Below are 16,051 nucleotides of genomic sequence, written 5' to 3' on the forward strand. Positions count from 1 at the left end.
CAACTTTGTAAACACAATAGCACCACACAACTGATCCAACAAGTCATCCAGTCGAGGAATAGGAAATATGTATTGTAATCTAGTTAGAAGAGTTTGTTAGGGTTAAAAGAATATGTTGGTGACAGGGATTTGTTACAGGGGTATTTTGGTCATTGTATTGATGTTCTGGAGATCTTCTGCTGTGTTTTGGGGATCTTCTGCATATCTTTGCCTATCTTGGCAGAAGAGATGATGGTCCTCCCTGAATTCATTAGATGGATCAAATATGGCAAATATTTAATGTATTTGTGGGTCAGATGGGAAAAGTTTGTTCCTGTCTGTGATTGGGAATATTTATAATCTAGTTTATCTGAATGTAGTCTGAGCAAGGTAAAGTTTGAACTTTTGGAAAATCTAAAAAATAATCTTCCTCCTTTTTTTTTAAGATTGAATTCTTGTGGTGAATTGTTTAGTTTAGTTATCGTGTCACTTATCAAAAAAAAAAAAGTTTAGTTATGGTGTCAGTAACATGGTAGGTACACTATGCTATTATTGCTTGATGACTATGTTGGTGTGCGTGTTAATTCTGTGGTTTTCTCTGTCTACATAACCAATCCTTTGTGCCTTTGGTTGTGTTTCTATTATAAGTGGTGCCTTTTCAATCACCTTACTTTAATTTGTTCCTTTGTTTAGAGAATTGCATCTTCGGGTAGCTTTGGATCAATGGACAGCAATTCCCTGTCTTACAAGTCATATAACCCTGGTGGTTTAACAGATGTTGTCTCAGAACTGGAACAACCTGCTGGAACATTACAGGATAAAGCATATATGTTTACGCAATCATCTGTTTCTGAAAGTTCAGGCAATTTGGATCTTTTCACGGCACCACTCGTTTCAGAACCAGAGTCTTCTACAGCTTCACCCTTAGATTTGAATAGAATACTGGCAGCATCATCAGCTCCATCTCTGGATTTGTTTCAACCATCTGTTATATCTCCAGCTTTATCTGTGAATCTATATCAACCTCCACAAACTTCCACATCGTCATCCTTGGACTTCTTTGCCGAGATTTCTCTGCAGCAGCCAGCGACAACCTTGGATAAAGAACCAACCCAGTTATCTGTCCCTGAAAATGAAGGATGGGCGACATTTGATACACCTCAGGCCACTCTTGCATCTATTCCACATGCTGGAAATCCTACCCCAGAAAGAGTACCAAGTAGTGATTTAGGTTCATTGGAAAAGTTTGACAAGTTTTCATCCTTAAATACAAACATGCATTGGCCCTCATTTCAATCTGATAGTTTTCATGGGTCTTCTTCAACAATGTCTAATCCATGGCATGATGGTTTGCACAATGTTCAACCTCGCACTCAGGTAAGCTTGTACAATCTATAAGATTCCCCCTCTGAAGTGTTTTTCTAGTGTGTGAAGGATAATGATCAGAAATGCTTGGTGTGTGTATGGTTTTAGAAAATTATGGTGCTAGTCTCCATTGGGTTTGTAAGCTGGATGTTTTTCTAATTTCAAGATGGCATGCAGTAAATTGAAGGGAATTGTTCAGGTTGTATCTTTTGTCTCTGAACAGGCATGGAATGCATTTGAAGATTCCACGGGGAACCTTTCTTTGGAAGGCAATAAGCAAGGTAGGGAACTACAGCTAGAAACTCACAATCTTTCATCAACTACTGATCAGTACTTGGGCTTAAGAGATTTAGAGGTTTGTACATTTACCTCAAATATCTTTCAAAGTAATTTTGTGCATCTCCTGCAGTAATTTATGGCTTGTCACAGGGAGAGATGAAATCACATGCAATGGATCATAAATCTACAAACCCATTTGATCTCCCGAATGATTCTGATTTCGAACAGAGCAATATGGTAATGCTATAATATTCTTCCGTTGTTTAAACTGAATTTCATTAGAAGTTTGAGTGTTCCCTGTTCTTCTCTTGTGTGCTTGTCGGACCATTTTCACGCACGCTTGTGCAGGGGTATGGGTGTTTGTTCATCATTGTCTCCTTCTGACTAGCCTACTTTAATTGTATATTTTGGAAACCAACTAATTGCATGACATCCCGAGTTACCTTTTTGTGTGATTTAGGAATAGTAATGATTTGTTAGATGGTCGTCCAGCGGTTAGGATATCTGGCTTTTGAATTGAACCTTCAAATTCTTTATAGAGATGGATGTTCTTTTGCCATCTCTGTAAGTTTCTTCAGTTTATGGGCAGAATATAGGGCTTCCCCTCGTAATAAATATATGATCTTTACAGAGATGGATGTGCTTTCACCATCTCTATAAGTTTCTTCAGTTTGGGGTCATTATTATGGGCAGAATATTGTGTTGACTCGAAACCCAAGTTCGTATTCCACTCAGGAGGTAAATCTTTCAGGCTTCGGATCATTGAGCGTGGTAAGGGATATCTCTGGTCGATTTGTTTGGGAAGAGAGGGAGGTTTATGGCTTCTGACGATGATGGAGGAGGTGGTTGGTCTGGACAACAGTGTGGGTTTTGTTAGGAAAGTTAGAGATTCTTATAGTGCAGTTCTTTGCCAAAAGAGTTGTAACTCCCATGGTGCCACTTAGTCATCGAGGAGTTCAGTGGAGGTGCACAGAGGGGAGTCATACTCCTGCCCGAAGGTAGAGTGTTATGGGGTTGGTGTTGTTTCGATAAGATTCTGAGGTTGTTGAAACCTTATATCACTGTTACTCAGTTTCCTCCGGAGGTGCCCCTTTCAGCGCCAGCACAATGTGTGGTTCCGGTGGATCGATCTTACGCAAAGGCTGTCGTTTCTTCAAACTTTCATGTCAACTCCATGAGGGGTGAGGACAAACTTGGCTCTTCTTTCAGCTCAATTTCCACGTGACATTACTATAACATCAGAGTTATAAATTGGTAGCGGAAAATATAATTATCCAGCAGACTTGGATTTAAATAAAACGACAGAGCTTCTAACTGAAATACTTTTAGACATCCATTAAAAATACTTAGAACAAATACATGGAAATAGGCGTCAATAGTGACACAAAAGAATACATGGAAATTTTAGCAATCTTTTCAACATAAAAGATTATAAACACAAAAGATTACAAACAAATTACAATCTGTGTCCTTAGCTTTAAAACCTCTTGAGCTCCAACCTTCATTTATAAAACCGGCACCAATATATATATATAGAAACAAAAACACAAAATACCCTAAGTGAGTCCGTTGTTTCCAATAATAATATGAATGCTGATTTATTTAATAAATGTAACATAATGTAAATATGGCTTCATAATCACATGTATACGCAATATATGAACCATGGTAGCTAATCATAGTCATATATTGAATATAAATATAACCATAAAGCAGTAATATGACAATTTTAAATGCAAAATTTAATTATCATCTTTTGCACTCCTCTCGTGATGGAACCAACGGTCCGGATTAGCGTTTTGCTGGCAGCCATCTCTCCCCCTGCTGCTCACCATTTTTCTCACTTAATAGTTTACTTGTTTGTTGCTAGAATCCAAAGGTCCCAGCAAACTAAGAGCCAAAGGTCTTAGCCCATTTATTTATTTATTTAGTGTCACAGGAGCCCAAGGTCCTACTAGCAGCCATCTCTCCCCCTACTGCTCACCAGCTTTGTTTTTCACCAGTTTAGTTAAAAATAGAAAACATTTACAATCACATGAGCAAACAAATAAATAAATAAGTATTCACAATATTATGGAAAAGTTCCACAGCATCGTCCTCAGTAAATATAAAGATGCTTACAGTCTTTTGTGCAGTCTCTTAATTCATCCTCTGCAATAAATATATTTATACATACAGAGCGTTAACATCGTCACTCATGAATATTAATCTTATTTACATAGATCCAATTATTGTTTCATAAACCTTATTCTTTTTTTTTTGATAAGTAAGAATTCATTAAAGAGCGCAGAGGGGCGCAACCCTAGTACACAGGGAGTATACAAAGGAGCCCCTAATTAGAGGACCGAAACGAACAAGAAAGTAAAAAATCAGCGTACGACATACTACCCATGCCATTCGCCGACACCCAAAAAAACAACATATTAAGCATAATTCTACAAAGAGCCCCAGCCTGAACCTCCACATCCTCAAAAAGCCTAGAATTTCTCTCCCGCCACAAGCCCCACAAAACACAAAGAGGAACCTGCTTCGAAACACGGTGAGCAGGACCACGACCCAGCAAAGTACCCCAAGCACTCAATAAGTCCAATACGCTCCTAGGCATAACCCACTCCACCCCAAACAAACCATAAAAAAAACTCCAAACAACTCGAGCCACGTCACAATGGAGAAGAAGGTGATCAACGGATTCCCCATGCTTTTTACACATAACACACCACTCGACCACCACAATTCCACGCCTTCGTAAGTTGTCATGAGTTAAAATCTTCCCTAAAGCTGCTGTCCATACAAAGAACGCAACCCGCTTCGGAGCTTTAACACGCCATATACCCTTCCAAGGAAAAGAAGCCGTCTCGTGACAAACTAAAGCTTTATAGAAGGTCTTCACTTCAAAATTCCTCCTCTTGGAAAGAATCCACACCGCCCTATCAACCTCCCCATGCCGAACCCGAGTAGAGTATAACTGTTCGAAAAAGGACATCACCATCTCCAACTCCCAATCCTGAGCATTGCGCGTAAAGAGAACATTCCAATGAGCCACACCTCGAACCATAGACAAATTATCCACCACCCAAGCATCAGGAGAACGCGCAATGGTAAACAAAGTTGGAAAACAGAGCTTGAGAGGCCTGTCCCCACACCATAGATCATGCCAAAAGCGAATATGGGACCCATCACCCACCTCATAACGCAAAAACTTGGCAACATTATCCCACCCCTTACGAATAAACTTCCAAACACTGACACCATAAGGCCCTGTCACCGGTAAAGAACACCAACCTCCCCTCACACTCCCATACTTCACCTCAATAACCGATCTCCACAAAGCATCGCGCTCCTGAGAAAACCTCCAGATCCATTTCCCCAATAAGGCTTGATTGAAATTAATAACATTACGAACTCCTAGTCCACCAGCCTTAATTGGAAGACAAATACGATGCCAATTGACTAAATGAAATTTAGTCTCATCACCCATACCATTCCAGAGAAAATTCCTTTGAAGCTGCTCCAGCTTTTTAGCTACACTCACAGGAATAGGGAACAAAGATAAATAATAAGAAGGAATGCTAGAAAGAGTACTGTGAATCAAAGTCATCCTACCTCCCTTGGATAAATAAAGTTTCTTCCAACTAGCCAACCTTCGTTCCACCTTCTCAATAACCCCATTCCAAATAGAAATAGATTTGAAAGACGCTCCCAACGGCATACCCAAATAGGTCATCGGCAAAGACCCAATTCTACACCCCAGAATATGTGCCAAAGACTCCACATCTTCCACCTCGCCAACAGGGTATTCTATACTCATAGATACAATTATCTTTTTATAAAAGATGCTTAATCTAAGTAAACTTATATATATTAACTTCCTAGTGACAATCATCTATATATTTTTACTTTCCAATAATCATTTAAAACTCATATTATTTTAACACTCATAATCATTTTTCTTTAAACATCATAATAATAATCCCTTGTAACAAAATACACTAACAAAATAACTACCAGAACCATTCGGCCAAATACAAAGAATTCAATCAAAACTTATTACTAACATTCAATGTTAATTTCTAATTTCAGAAACTTAGCAATAACAACCGAAACAATGGACATGGCTGAGAATACAGGGAATCATCACCTCTTTGAATACAGCTGACATACCCATAATTAGTCAAAAACAGGGAATACACAAACAGGGAAAATACCAACTCAACTACAACACACAACCAAACACATCTAATCGGTCAAAATACCCAAATAATCCCAAAACATCACCCAAAATCAGCCCAACAAGAAAATACCCAATATCATGGCACACACACACATAGTCGGAAGAGAGAAGAACAAATAGAAAATCGGGCTTCAAAGGGTTTGGCCAATGAATTTAACCCAATTTCATCAATAATCACACATCTAAAAACACCCAATCATTTATCATCAATAAACCAGATGAATCAAATAAAAATCACAAGAATTACTTACACAAGATTTTCGTTCAACACAGAAAATCCACAGGAAATCGCCTCTAGACCGTCACAAATCGCTTTTAGACCGCCGGAAATCGCTACTGGGACCGTCACCGGTGATGACCCATGGAGGATTGGGTTTGGGTCTCTCGGGTTCGACGGGTTCTCTAGCTCCACTAGAAGACCAGCCTCCGATCGGGTCCTCTCCGAGCTTCTCTCGGTTTCACTCTCAGCTCCGGTCTCTCTCTCTCTCTCTCACGATCGGCGCCTCTTCCCCTCTGCTCTCATCTCACTCTCTCGCTCAGTCTCCCTGTGTCTCTCAGAAAAGAGAGCAAGGGAAATAACGGGAAAGAAGGAGAAAGGAGAAGAAAGAAGAGAAAAGAGAAAAGAGAAAAGGAGAAAGAATAATAAAGGGGAAAAGGATCGGGTCTCTCCTCTCATCTCTTTCAACTTCACTCTCATCTCTGATTTCTCAATTTCTCCATCACTCTCACTTCCCCCTTCTCCCACGATCGTCTCCTTTCGGAGACTCGGACTGAAATAGGGAAAAGAAGAGCAAGCAAAAAAAAAAAAAAAAAAGAAGAAGAGAAGGAGAAGAGAGAAATGAAGAAGAAAGAAAACTCAACAACCATAACTGAGTGGTGCGAATCCTGTTGAAGGAAGGAGGTTTAATTTATAGAAAGTAACAAACTATGGTTAGTTTTTACCTTAGTTAAATTAACATGAGTTAAAAGTAAAATATCGGATTAACCCATGATTAAATTATACCTTAGTTAGAATAACCTAAGTTAATTTTAAAAATATCTAGTTAACCCATGGTTAACTTTTATCTAGTTAGATTAACTAGAATTACTTTTTAATAAAATCTAATTATTATTAATTATAAGTATTTTCATATCAGGTCTTTCTTATTTAATATAGCACTAGGGTATAATTTTAAACCTATTTTGAGTTCAGTTCGTTTCATAATTGATGTAAATTTTTGAATAACATTATTATACTGATAATATTATCATACCAAATAATATTAGGCCAAAATAATATTGTGTACAATAAATATTTCACAATAATATTATATATATCAATAATATTATTTTACAAAATATTCTCATATAATAATATTAAGAATATTATTATCCCAACTAATTCACCAGATATTTAGGTTTGTCTATAAATCAATTAAGAACAGGTGATGCATAAATATGCAATTATCAGAATAATATCGATCGAGCGAGCGACTTTACAGTTGATCGAGCGAATGTGTAGCGAATAAAATAGATCGATCGATTGTATAATCGATTGATCGACTTAATAATGATGAGATAAAATCGATCAAGCGATTAAGAGTGGTTATCGAGCGACAGGTATGGTCAATCGAGCGATTAAAAATGTGAATTGATCACCACGAGTCTTAAATTTTATTTAAGGCGCCCTGTCTTAAAATTTGGGGTATTACAAATGATGGGTTTTTATCAGACTCTTTGTAAGCCTCGAAGCTGTCCGCAGGACCTACTCTTTATAAGGATACGGGTGGAGAGTTTCATGCGAAAAAGAAGACAGAGAGTCTAGCAAAACAGGGTCTTTTTAGGAAGGGATTTCTCAATCTTCCCCCGATAGTTTCAGTCCCTGCCATTTTGCCGGAGGAGGTCAAGGGCGTCAGGGTGGTAGGACCTTCCTCTCCTCTGAGTGGCTGCATCATTCCTCGTTCCGTTGAGGGAAATGGATTCTCCCAATCTCGGAATTGGCCTGTCGGTTTTGATCATAACAGGGAGATCGTAGTTTGGGAGGAGGAAGATGATTATTAGGATGGATAGCCTTTGGATTGGGCATTGGAAGGGGCTTTTGAGGAGGAGGCCTTGGCAATTAGGGATGCTATGGAAGAAGATTTTCAGCGGGAGAAGATGATTGCGCGCGAAAAGTCTATAGGAAAAAGGGTGCTACTGAATCTTCATAGCTCCATCAATTATGGTGATGCGAAAGATAAAAAAAGGCACACTTGATGTAGGTTTGTGTGCTTTGGTGGGTGGTTTTGTATCTTAGTTGGGTTCTATTGTAGCAAAATTTGGGGTTTTTCTTCGATTTCGGGGGTTTAGGTTTCGTCGGTTCTATTGGGTTTTTGCGGGTTAACTTTGGTTTTTCCTATGTACCTTGGGGCGCCTTACACTTTCATTTATAGTCTTCTTACTTGTCAAAAAAAAAAAAAATCACCATAGGTTTGAAAGTTCCATATGGATGGAGTTGATGGTGTTTTGGGAGCTGCATACGCATAGAGGTAATGTATTTCATAATTAATCAATTGAGCAGCAGCTTCCAGAACACATAAATAACAATGTTTATTATTTCAATCATATCATGACATGAGGAGTTCAATGGGAGTACCTGAAGTCGAAATACATTAAAAAAAAAAATTTTAAAATAAAAAATAAAAAAATCCCCAATGTTAAGCTCAGCTAAAACATGGTGATAGTAAGTAGGAATTACTGAATAACTTAGTAGAATTGATGTGATAAATTGATAATAGTAGACTGGGGCTTGCTAGCTAAGTCTGTTCTTGAAATTCAATTGTGTTCCTTCTAGAGCTTTTGTGGGTTTTTATTTATTTATTTTTTTATACCTGTCATGTTTTCATTATTGTGGAAATAAAAATATAGGACAAAATCGTGAATGTGGCCTACCTTTAAATGGAGTTAAGGATTACTAAGATTACTAAATAATCCACAGAAGTGGTATTTTAATGATATCCAGCATTCATTCAAATACTAACTGAGATATCCAATCACTCAGAGGTTTGTGTCGAAGCTAACCGAGATATCCAACTATATTGTTGAGCTTGTGTAACTCCCTCTTGCCCCCACCTTTTCTTTTTTATTAAGTGCACTGTTACAATCGTGCGGAATTCTATTAGATTCTTGAACTCTTCTTATATTTCCTACATTCTAGAATGTCAGTCCTATTTTCCAATTTGGGATGGGATGTCCCAAAATGGATGTTTCATTTGAAAATTCAAATGTATAAACTTAGTTTCTTTAATTATCCTTTTGGAAGAAAATTTTTGAAATATTCTGCAAACAAGGTTGTGAATAAATTTATGCTTTCTTCCATCAGTAGCTCTTGAGGTGACCTGGTGGTTAGGTCAAGGATATTGCAAACAATGGGTGCAAGGGTGAGAGTTTGGAAGACAGATGTGCAGAATTATCATCTTCCCATTCAATGCACTAGCCATATGGAGATGACTTTGGGGATATTCGTAATGATTTGAATTTCCTTTTTTTTTTTAAAAAGAAAAAGAAAAACAAAATTCTTGTTACTGATAGAAATCTCTCTCTCCTCTTCCTCCCTCCCTCGTCGACTCAGTTTGTGATGGGTTTCTTGAGTACGTTCTATATGGAAGCTAAGTCTTTCGAGTTCACATTGGAAGAAGGGGTTTCAGTGTTACAAGTTTTCGAAAGGAGTAGGGGCATCATCATGCATTCTCTATCCCTAGGTATAGCGAGTGTGAATTGGTCATTGGCTACCATGGGAGATTTGCTTCTAGTAGAGGCCTTGATAGAGTTTTTGAAATCCTCCAGGGTGGGTTCTAAAGCCTTTATAGCCCAGAAATGTGCGAACAAGTTTGGACGTTATTTGGCTTTCCCGGAATACGAAGGTGGTGTTCGGAGGGGCTTTGTGGTTATACCAAAAGGCAGAGGTGGTAGGGGATGGGCTTGTTTTGTGCCCGAGTTATGAAAGGTTTTAGAAACTTTCCAAACTTCCTTCAGTAATGGTGAAATCGCTTGTCATTCCGGGTACCCCTGGTTGGTACTCTTCCTCTCGCTCGAAGGTGCTCCCTACAGCACCTTAGACACTGGTGGTGTGTCTGTTGGCAGGGGAAGCTGTCAAGAGGTCGTATATTGAGGTATTGGTTAGATTGGGGCAATGTATGGTGGATTCCATGTCTCTTAAGAAGGGCAACGCCAGGCTTGATGGTTCAATGTCGCAGGCTCATAAGGCCAACGGCTGTGGCGTGCTTGGGGATGCGACAAATACAAAGTTTCATGCTAGTGCACTACGTATTCTTGATAGTCAGAGTGAATTGAGGGGTGAAAAGGACGTCAGTGGGGCTCTTCGTACTTTAAGAAAGCAACCTGGGGTTTTTGAAAGGGGAACTTGTATCAGTGTCGAAGCCCAAGCCAATCTAATTTGGCAAAAAAGAAGAGTATAGGCCCATGTCTCCCCCTGAGTAAAATTTGTGTTTGGCCTAGTTTTAAACCCACACTAACATGGATGGTGGAGGGGTGGGCTGGGACTGCTTCTTTTGGCATGGGTTGGGCGGTGGGTGCAGATGTGAGATCCGCCTTGCATGTTGGATCTCCTACAGCCTCATTGTCAGATTCTGATGATCGTGGTGCATGTTGCATCTTGCTGGTGGCTCTTTGCCTATGGTGGCACCTTCGAACACCCAATCAAAGCAGCTATCTCACTCCCCCCCAAAACCCAACCTTCGGATATTGCCGATGCGATGGTCCTTCTTGAGTCCTAGTCCTCCTGATGTGGGTGTTTGTGGTGATGTTTCCAGCTCTGGAGGGATGCCTCAATTATTCTGTAGGTTGGTTCTAGTGATTGCACTATAGCCAACATTGAGCCCTCGAGAAATAGTTTGGTTGCCAAAACACTATGTAGTGTTAGTGTTGATAAGGGGAAAGGAATTGTATCCTTTGATGTGGTTGGGAGTGATGTGGGCCGTGTGGAAGGGTTTGGTATTCTTAAAAATGTGACCCTACCTTGTCTGGGTAGGGATTTGTATTATGGGAAAGAGCTCATTTTCTATAAGCCATTGTGCTCTTGAGAGTGACGTTCTTTGCTTGGTCAGCCGCATTAGGGAAGATCCTCACTATGGATAACTTAAGGAAACGGTGTTTCATAGTGGTATAAAGGTGTTGTATTTGCAAGAAGAGTGGAGAATATGTTGATCACCTTTAACTCCATTGCGAGGTTTCTAGTACATTGTAAGATTCTATTTTCAGTCTTTTTGAGTTAGATTGGGTCATGCCTAGATGAGTGGTCGACCTTTTCGCCTACTAGAGTAGTCAGTTCGGTAGTCTTCATAGTGCATGTAGCTTTGTGGAACATGGTCGAAGTTATGTATCTTGAGAGAGAAATTATCAAAGTTTTGAAGATCGTGAGGGGATGGTGGTGGAATTAAAGGCTTTTTTCTTTTATACGCTTTGCCACCGGACGGCTGCTTTATGATTACTTTCATATTTCTAGCTTTCATGATTTCTTTGTTCTTTATTCTTTTTTTAGTTAGATGTTTCTTTTATATACTTTCTGTGTACTTGAGTTGCAACCTTGGGCTTTTTAGTGAAATTTGATTACTTATAAAGATAAAATAATGAGGTTTAATTTTGGTAATGCATCAGTTTTTTGATAAGTGGTAATGTATCAGTCTTGAGAGAACACGTTTTTAATGCATGGTCCTGAAAGAGATGGATTTCCCAAATGGGACTGACACTGTAGGATGGAGGTAGTACTTATTTATCAGTGAAATAGATTGTCTTAGTTTTGCTATATTTCTCGACCATAACTTCAATGTTAGCCTGTAGAACTGGGGATGCAGAATAATGACTATCACATGTCAGATTTTTACAAATAAACAACATTTCTATGAAGTTTTTGTTTTGCAATATTTGTGTTCTAGCTATCTTAATAAGAAAGAAAATGTTCTTGATTCCATTCAAGTGCTAGCTTATTCTTTTTTGTTCTTGCTCTTATCTCTCATGGGAAATAAATTAGACAGGTTTGTACATTTGTGGCTTTGTTGTCTCTAATTTGTGTGGTGTATTTCTTATTCAGTTCTTGGACATGAGCCCCTTGGATGCTGCTCTCCCCAATGCCCAGTTACCATCCACCTTTCATGGCGGTGTATCTCAACCATGGTTCCCTCAAAATACAGGGACTCCTTATATTCCAGCTGTAGGACAAGGTACACTTTATTAGCTCTTGGTGGAACTTCATATCATGTTTGACCATTCTTTCTTGCAAAAGTTAACGCTAGAGCTCTGTTTATTGATTGCTCATAAGTTTGGATGCGGGTGCGGATGAGGTTAGAAAAAATCATTATTTGCATATGCAGATGTAGATAGTGATTTTGAGATATGCAGATACAGTTAATAATCACATATCCGCATTCTCTTTATATATAATATATATTTAATCAAATTCACTAAAACGACGTCGTTTGTAATGTTGTTAGATTTTACTGTTAGAACTCTTCTAATTTGTTATGATTTAATTGTTTTCTATGTTCTTCCTTCTATCATTATTATTTTTTCAAATATTTTTTTTCTTCACTTATTATAGATAGATGATCCAGAAAGCTATAAGTAATGTATGAGATGAAAGACTTATCAAAAAAAATGTATGAGATGAAAATTTCATGGCAAAATGATTAGTAAATGTAATTTAAATAACAGTGTTCAGCTATAGATAATGCATTTTTGTATTTATTAGAAGCAGGAATTACAACTTCAAGGCTCAAAATGTTCCCTCCCTGTGGATAGCAAATAATAACCGTAATAACTACGCGGATACATATTGTAAGCGCATGATGAAATGCGGATTGTAATCATATTATGCAGAAACCTAAAAGTGATAACCGCATTATGCGGATGCATATATTGTTATAACCGCATCCACATTTTCACTCCTAAGATTCACTAGTACTTGTTTTTTTATCTGAGCCAACCCCCCATTATCATTCTACTCTCCTAATCCATGTACAAATCTCTCTCGCTCGTTTTCTTTTTGGCTCTCATCTTTTGTCCTAAATGTCATGAAGATTCGCTCCTTTCCATTTGGTCTAATTTTGGCTTGATTCTGTAGGTGGCTTAACGTATATGGCAGGGCAAACCCCAAGCTCTCAAATGGCGTAAGTTATTTTCTCTTGCTCTCATTATTATGTAGAAGTTGATTATTGTGTTCTATTTTAGTATAATGAAGTTTATATTGCAGGAATGTCTCGTCGCAGGGGCCAGTTGCTTCCATTGGAGGTAACCCTTTTGCATAGAAGATTATGGTGGAGAAATTATTATCTTAATTATTTTTAGTTTGTAGAAGTTTTTCACTGACTATTAATATCTAGACCTTTTTTATAACCTAGAATAATCAATTTTCATGGTATTATTCATTTATGTAATAACCTTGAGAATTACCTTGGGCGAAACTGCAAGGCCATGAAATTTATTTGTCTTATGTTTGAGGCCGCCGTTTGAGATTGTAGTTAAATTGGTGATGTATTGTTGAATTTAGATAAAGATATGTGGCAGCAGTTTCTGACAAGAGAGATGGAAGTAACCAACCAATCTACCTGTTTTCGTAGCCTTGGTTCAGCAGACACGCGAGACACAATAAAGGCATTCATTTAACTTATGGGAAATGCTCAAATTACAGGAAATGCTCAAATTACAACAAGTACACTACAGTTTTTTTTTTTTTTTTTTTTTTTTTTTTTTTTTTTTTTTTTTTTCCTTTTGTTTTTTTGGGAAAAGTACTATTCATAAACCTTCAGGCAATTTGCAAATGTTTTCTTCCTAACTTTCAGTTGAAGTAAAAATTGGAATGTACCCTTTGTACCAAAATAACGAAATTATCCTAATAAAAAAAATTAGAATTTTTTTGTAAAAAAAAATAAAATAAAGAAAAGCAATAATTTTTATATTATTTTATTTTTTATTTTTTTAAAAAAAGCTGGTTACCCGTAACAACTACCGAGGGTCACTAGAACCACGACAGCTGCCATTTAGGGTTTTTTTTTTTTTTTTTTTCAAAAGAAATTTATTAAGATATTTTTAGTTGAGAATTTAAGGGTGGGTATTTTTGTGTTTTTTTTTTTTTTGGTGGTACAAAGGCTATATTGCAATTTTTCTGATGTCTAATTTCCATGCTAAAACTGGAGATGTAATCCAGTGAAGTGTAGGGAGGGGTTTTTTTTTTAATTAAATATAGGAGAAAGGTTACAAAGGTAGATCTTTCCCGCTTCTTATCTTAATGGAAGCGAAGATTGAATATCCTATGGGAATGCTTCTAAAAACATGATTGGAAAATGCTCACTTAGCTACAAAATGTTCGCGAAAGTTGTCACTATGAAACACTTTCAAAGCATTTCACCTATAAAATGAAGATAAAACTAAACTAATATCTGAAATACAATTAGCAAAAGAGCAATAAGAGGAAATGAAGATTGTTGATAGCGAGAATAATAAGTAGAGCATCTCCTAAAAATAAATTTCTACAGCCAGAAGATGCAACCAACTAAAAAGTCAAAAGAGCAGAAGAAGCTTTTCCAAGAAGTCCATCAGTAGAAGTCAGCTTTTGAGTAACAACTAGAATAATATTACCTTTTTCATCACTAATAACTGCTGCAGCAACAACAAATTCACCATGGACAGCAACATCAAAATTTCCTATGATGTTGCTGTCCATGGTGATTTGTATATGAAATTTGCTTCATTGCTTTCTCAGGAGAAGGTTGAATTTCATCATGAATGAGTTTATTCATGGCCATCCAGATGAAATCTAAAGTGAGAGAAGCAAACAAATAGAATTTCCTAACTTCAGAATTAGGAATAGCAAGTATCATCACAAGAAAAGTAATAGCAAGAATCCAATCTGATATATGTCTAGAGACAAAATCTGGGGGAATAATAGGCCAACTAGAGCTCCTCCATAAAATTCTAGATAAATCACGTTCCAAGAAAATGTGAGATAAGGTTTCAAGAGAATTCTTACAAAACGGACAAACCCAAGCATCCATATCCTCAGAGATGATAAATCGATCAATATTTGCACGTGAAAGTAACATATCCCAAGTAATCTTCCTTAATAGATATTTAAGCCTAGCTTGGAGTTGAAACCCCAAAGGGATTTCCAGATATCCACTGTGAAAGGAGAAACGCAACCTCGTTGAGCAATGGAAATCTCACGCGCATATTTCATTGAAAATTGCTCTAAAGGAGAAGGAACCCAAACCCATTTATCAAAGGAAAAGATGCAAGGAATATGAATACGCATGATATTCCGAACAGTAGTAAGGTCAAAAAGATCCATCAACAACTGAATGTTCCAAGCACGATCTTTAGTAAGCAACAGATCATAAACAGAAAAGGAAGGTGATGTGAACCTCATCAAGAATAACGAGACCCAACAACGAAAGGGAACCCAAGATCGTTCTATGGACAGATTTGAATGGAAGACCTCGACCCGTTGTTTATGACAAACAAGAACCTCGGTATAAGGAAGACGCCACAAACGGTGGTGGAAACTCCGTTTGATAAGTCGAGATGAACACCACGGAAAATCCCGATAAGTTCGCGTAGTTCTTCAAAGAACCAAAGAGAATAAACCTCACAAGTTTTATGAATAATCAATGTCTGCCTTTTTCATTGCTTATGCACCTATTTAAAGGGTTAAACATTACAAGAGAAAAAAAAAAACCCTAACATAGAAAACCTAATTAAAGCCGAAAATAGGTAAGGAAAGAAATCATTACCTTCCTAAAACACACAAGACATATAAGGAAATAAAGGCTGGACGCCCACCCTCCTAATCAAAGCTAAAATAAATCCCTACTTGCCTAAAAAAAAAAGAGCTAGAATAGGAAAGAAGAGCTGGATGCCTAAAGTCATATAGAAGGAAACAAAAGACAACATAAAAGGAAAGAAAGTGGCGCCTAGAATAGCCATGCAATCCGATCCTTCTAGAATAGACCCAAAATATTTCTTGTCAATTCTTAGCCTTGACCGGATCCTTCTAGAACTTGAATCAAGGTGACGATTCTTTGTTGCCCACGTGGATCATGCTCAATGGGCCTCCACGAATTTGCTTTAGCCCATAACTCTTGGATGAGTCCGTTGAGTACATCCTTGAAATTCTTTGCTCGTGCTCTCATAACCGGCCCAATTGGTACTTGAACGAGATCCTTTGAA

At 37.7% G+C, this 16,051-nt stretch overlaps 1 protein-coding gene across 2 annotated transcripts in view; it reads left to right on the top strand.

The window, feature by feature from the left end:
- LOC133874329 (probable ADP-ribosylation factor GTPase-activating protein AGD14) overlaps positions 1-13,496 on the top strand; it is a 39,027-nt gene extending 25,531 nt beyond the window's left edge. Inside the window, exons 7-12 of one of the 2 annotated variants that reach the window (XM_062312224.1) lie at positions 673-1,356; positions 1,568-1,625; positions 1,754-1,860; positions 11,922-12,051; positions 12,951-12,996; positions 13,080-13,496. In XM_062312224.1, the coding sequence (XP_062168208.1) occupies positions 673-1,356; positions 1,568-1,625; positions 1,754-1,860; positions 11,922-12,051; positions 12,951-12,996; positions 13,080-13,134 (1,080 nt within the window). In that variant the 3' untranslated portion in view covers positions 13,135-13,496. Of the gene's footprint in view, positions 1-672; positions 1,357-1,567; positions 1,700-1,753; positions 1,861-11,921; positions 12,052-12,950; positions 12,997-13,079 lie in introns of both variants that reach the window. The other variant, XM_062312223.1, reaches the window with a different exon arrangement.
- The last annotated feature ends 2,555 nt before the right edge of the window (positions 13,497-16,051 follow it).

This window comes from Alnus glutinosa, chromosome 7 (genome assembly GCF_958979055.1).
Source record: "Alnus glutinosa chromosome 7, dhAlnGlut1.1, whole genome shotgun sequence".
Taxonomy (NCBI): Eukaryota; Viridiplantae; Streptophyta; class Magnoliopsida; order Fagales; family Betulaceae; genus Alnus; species Alnus glutinosa.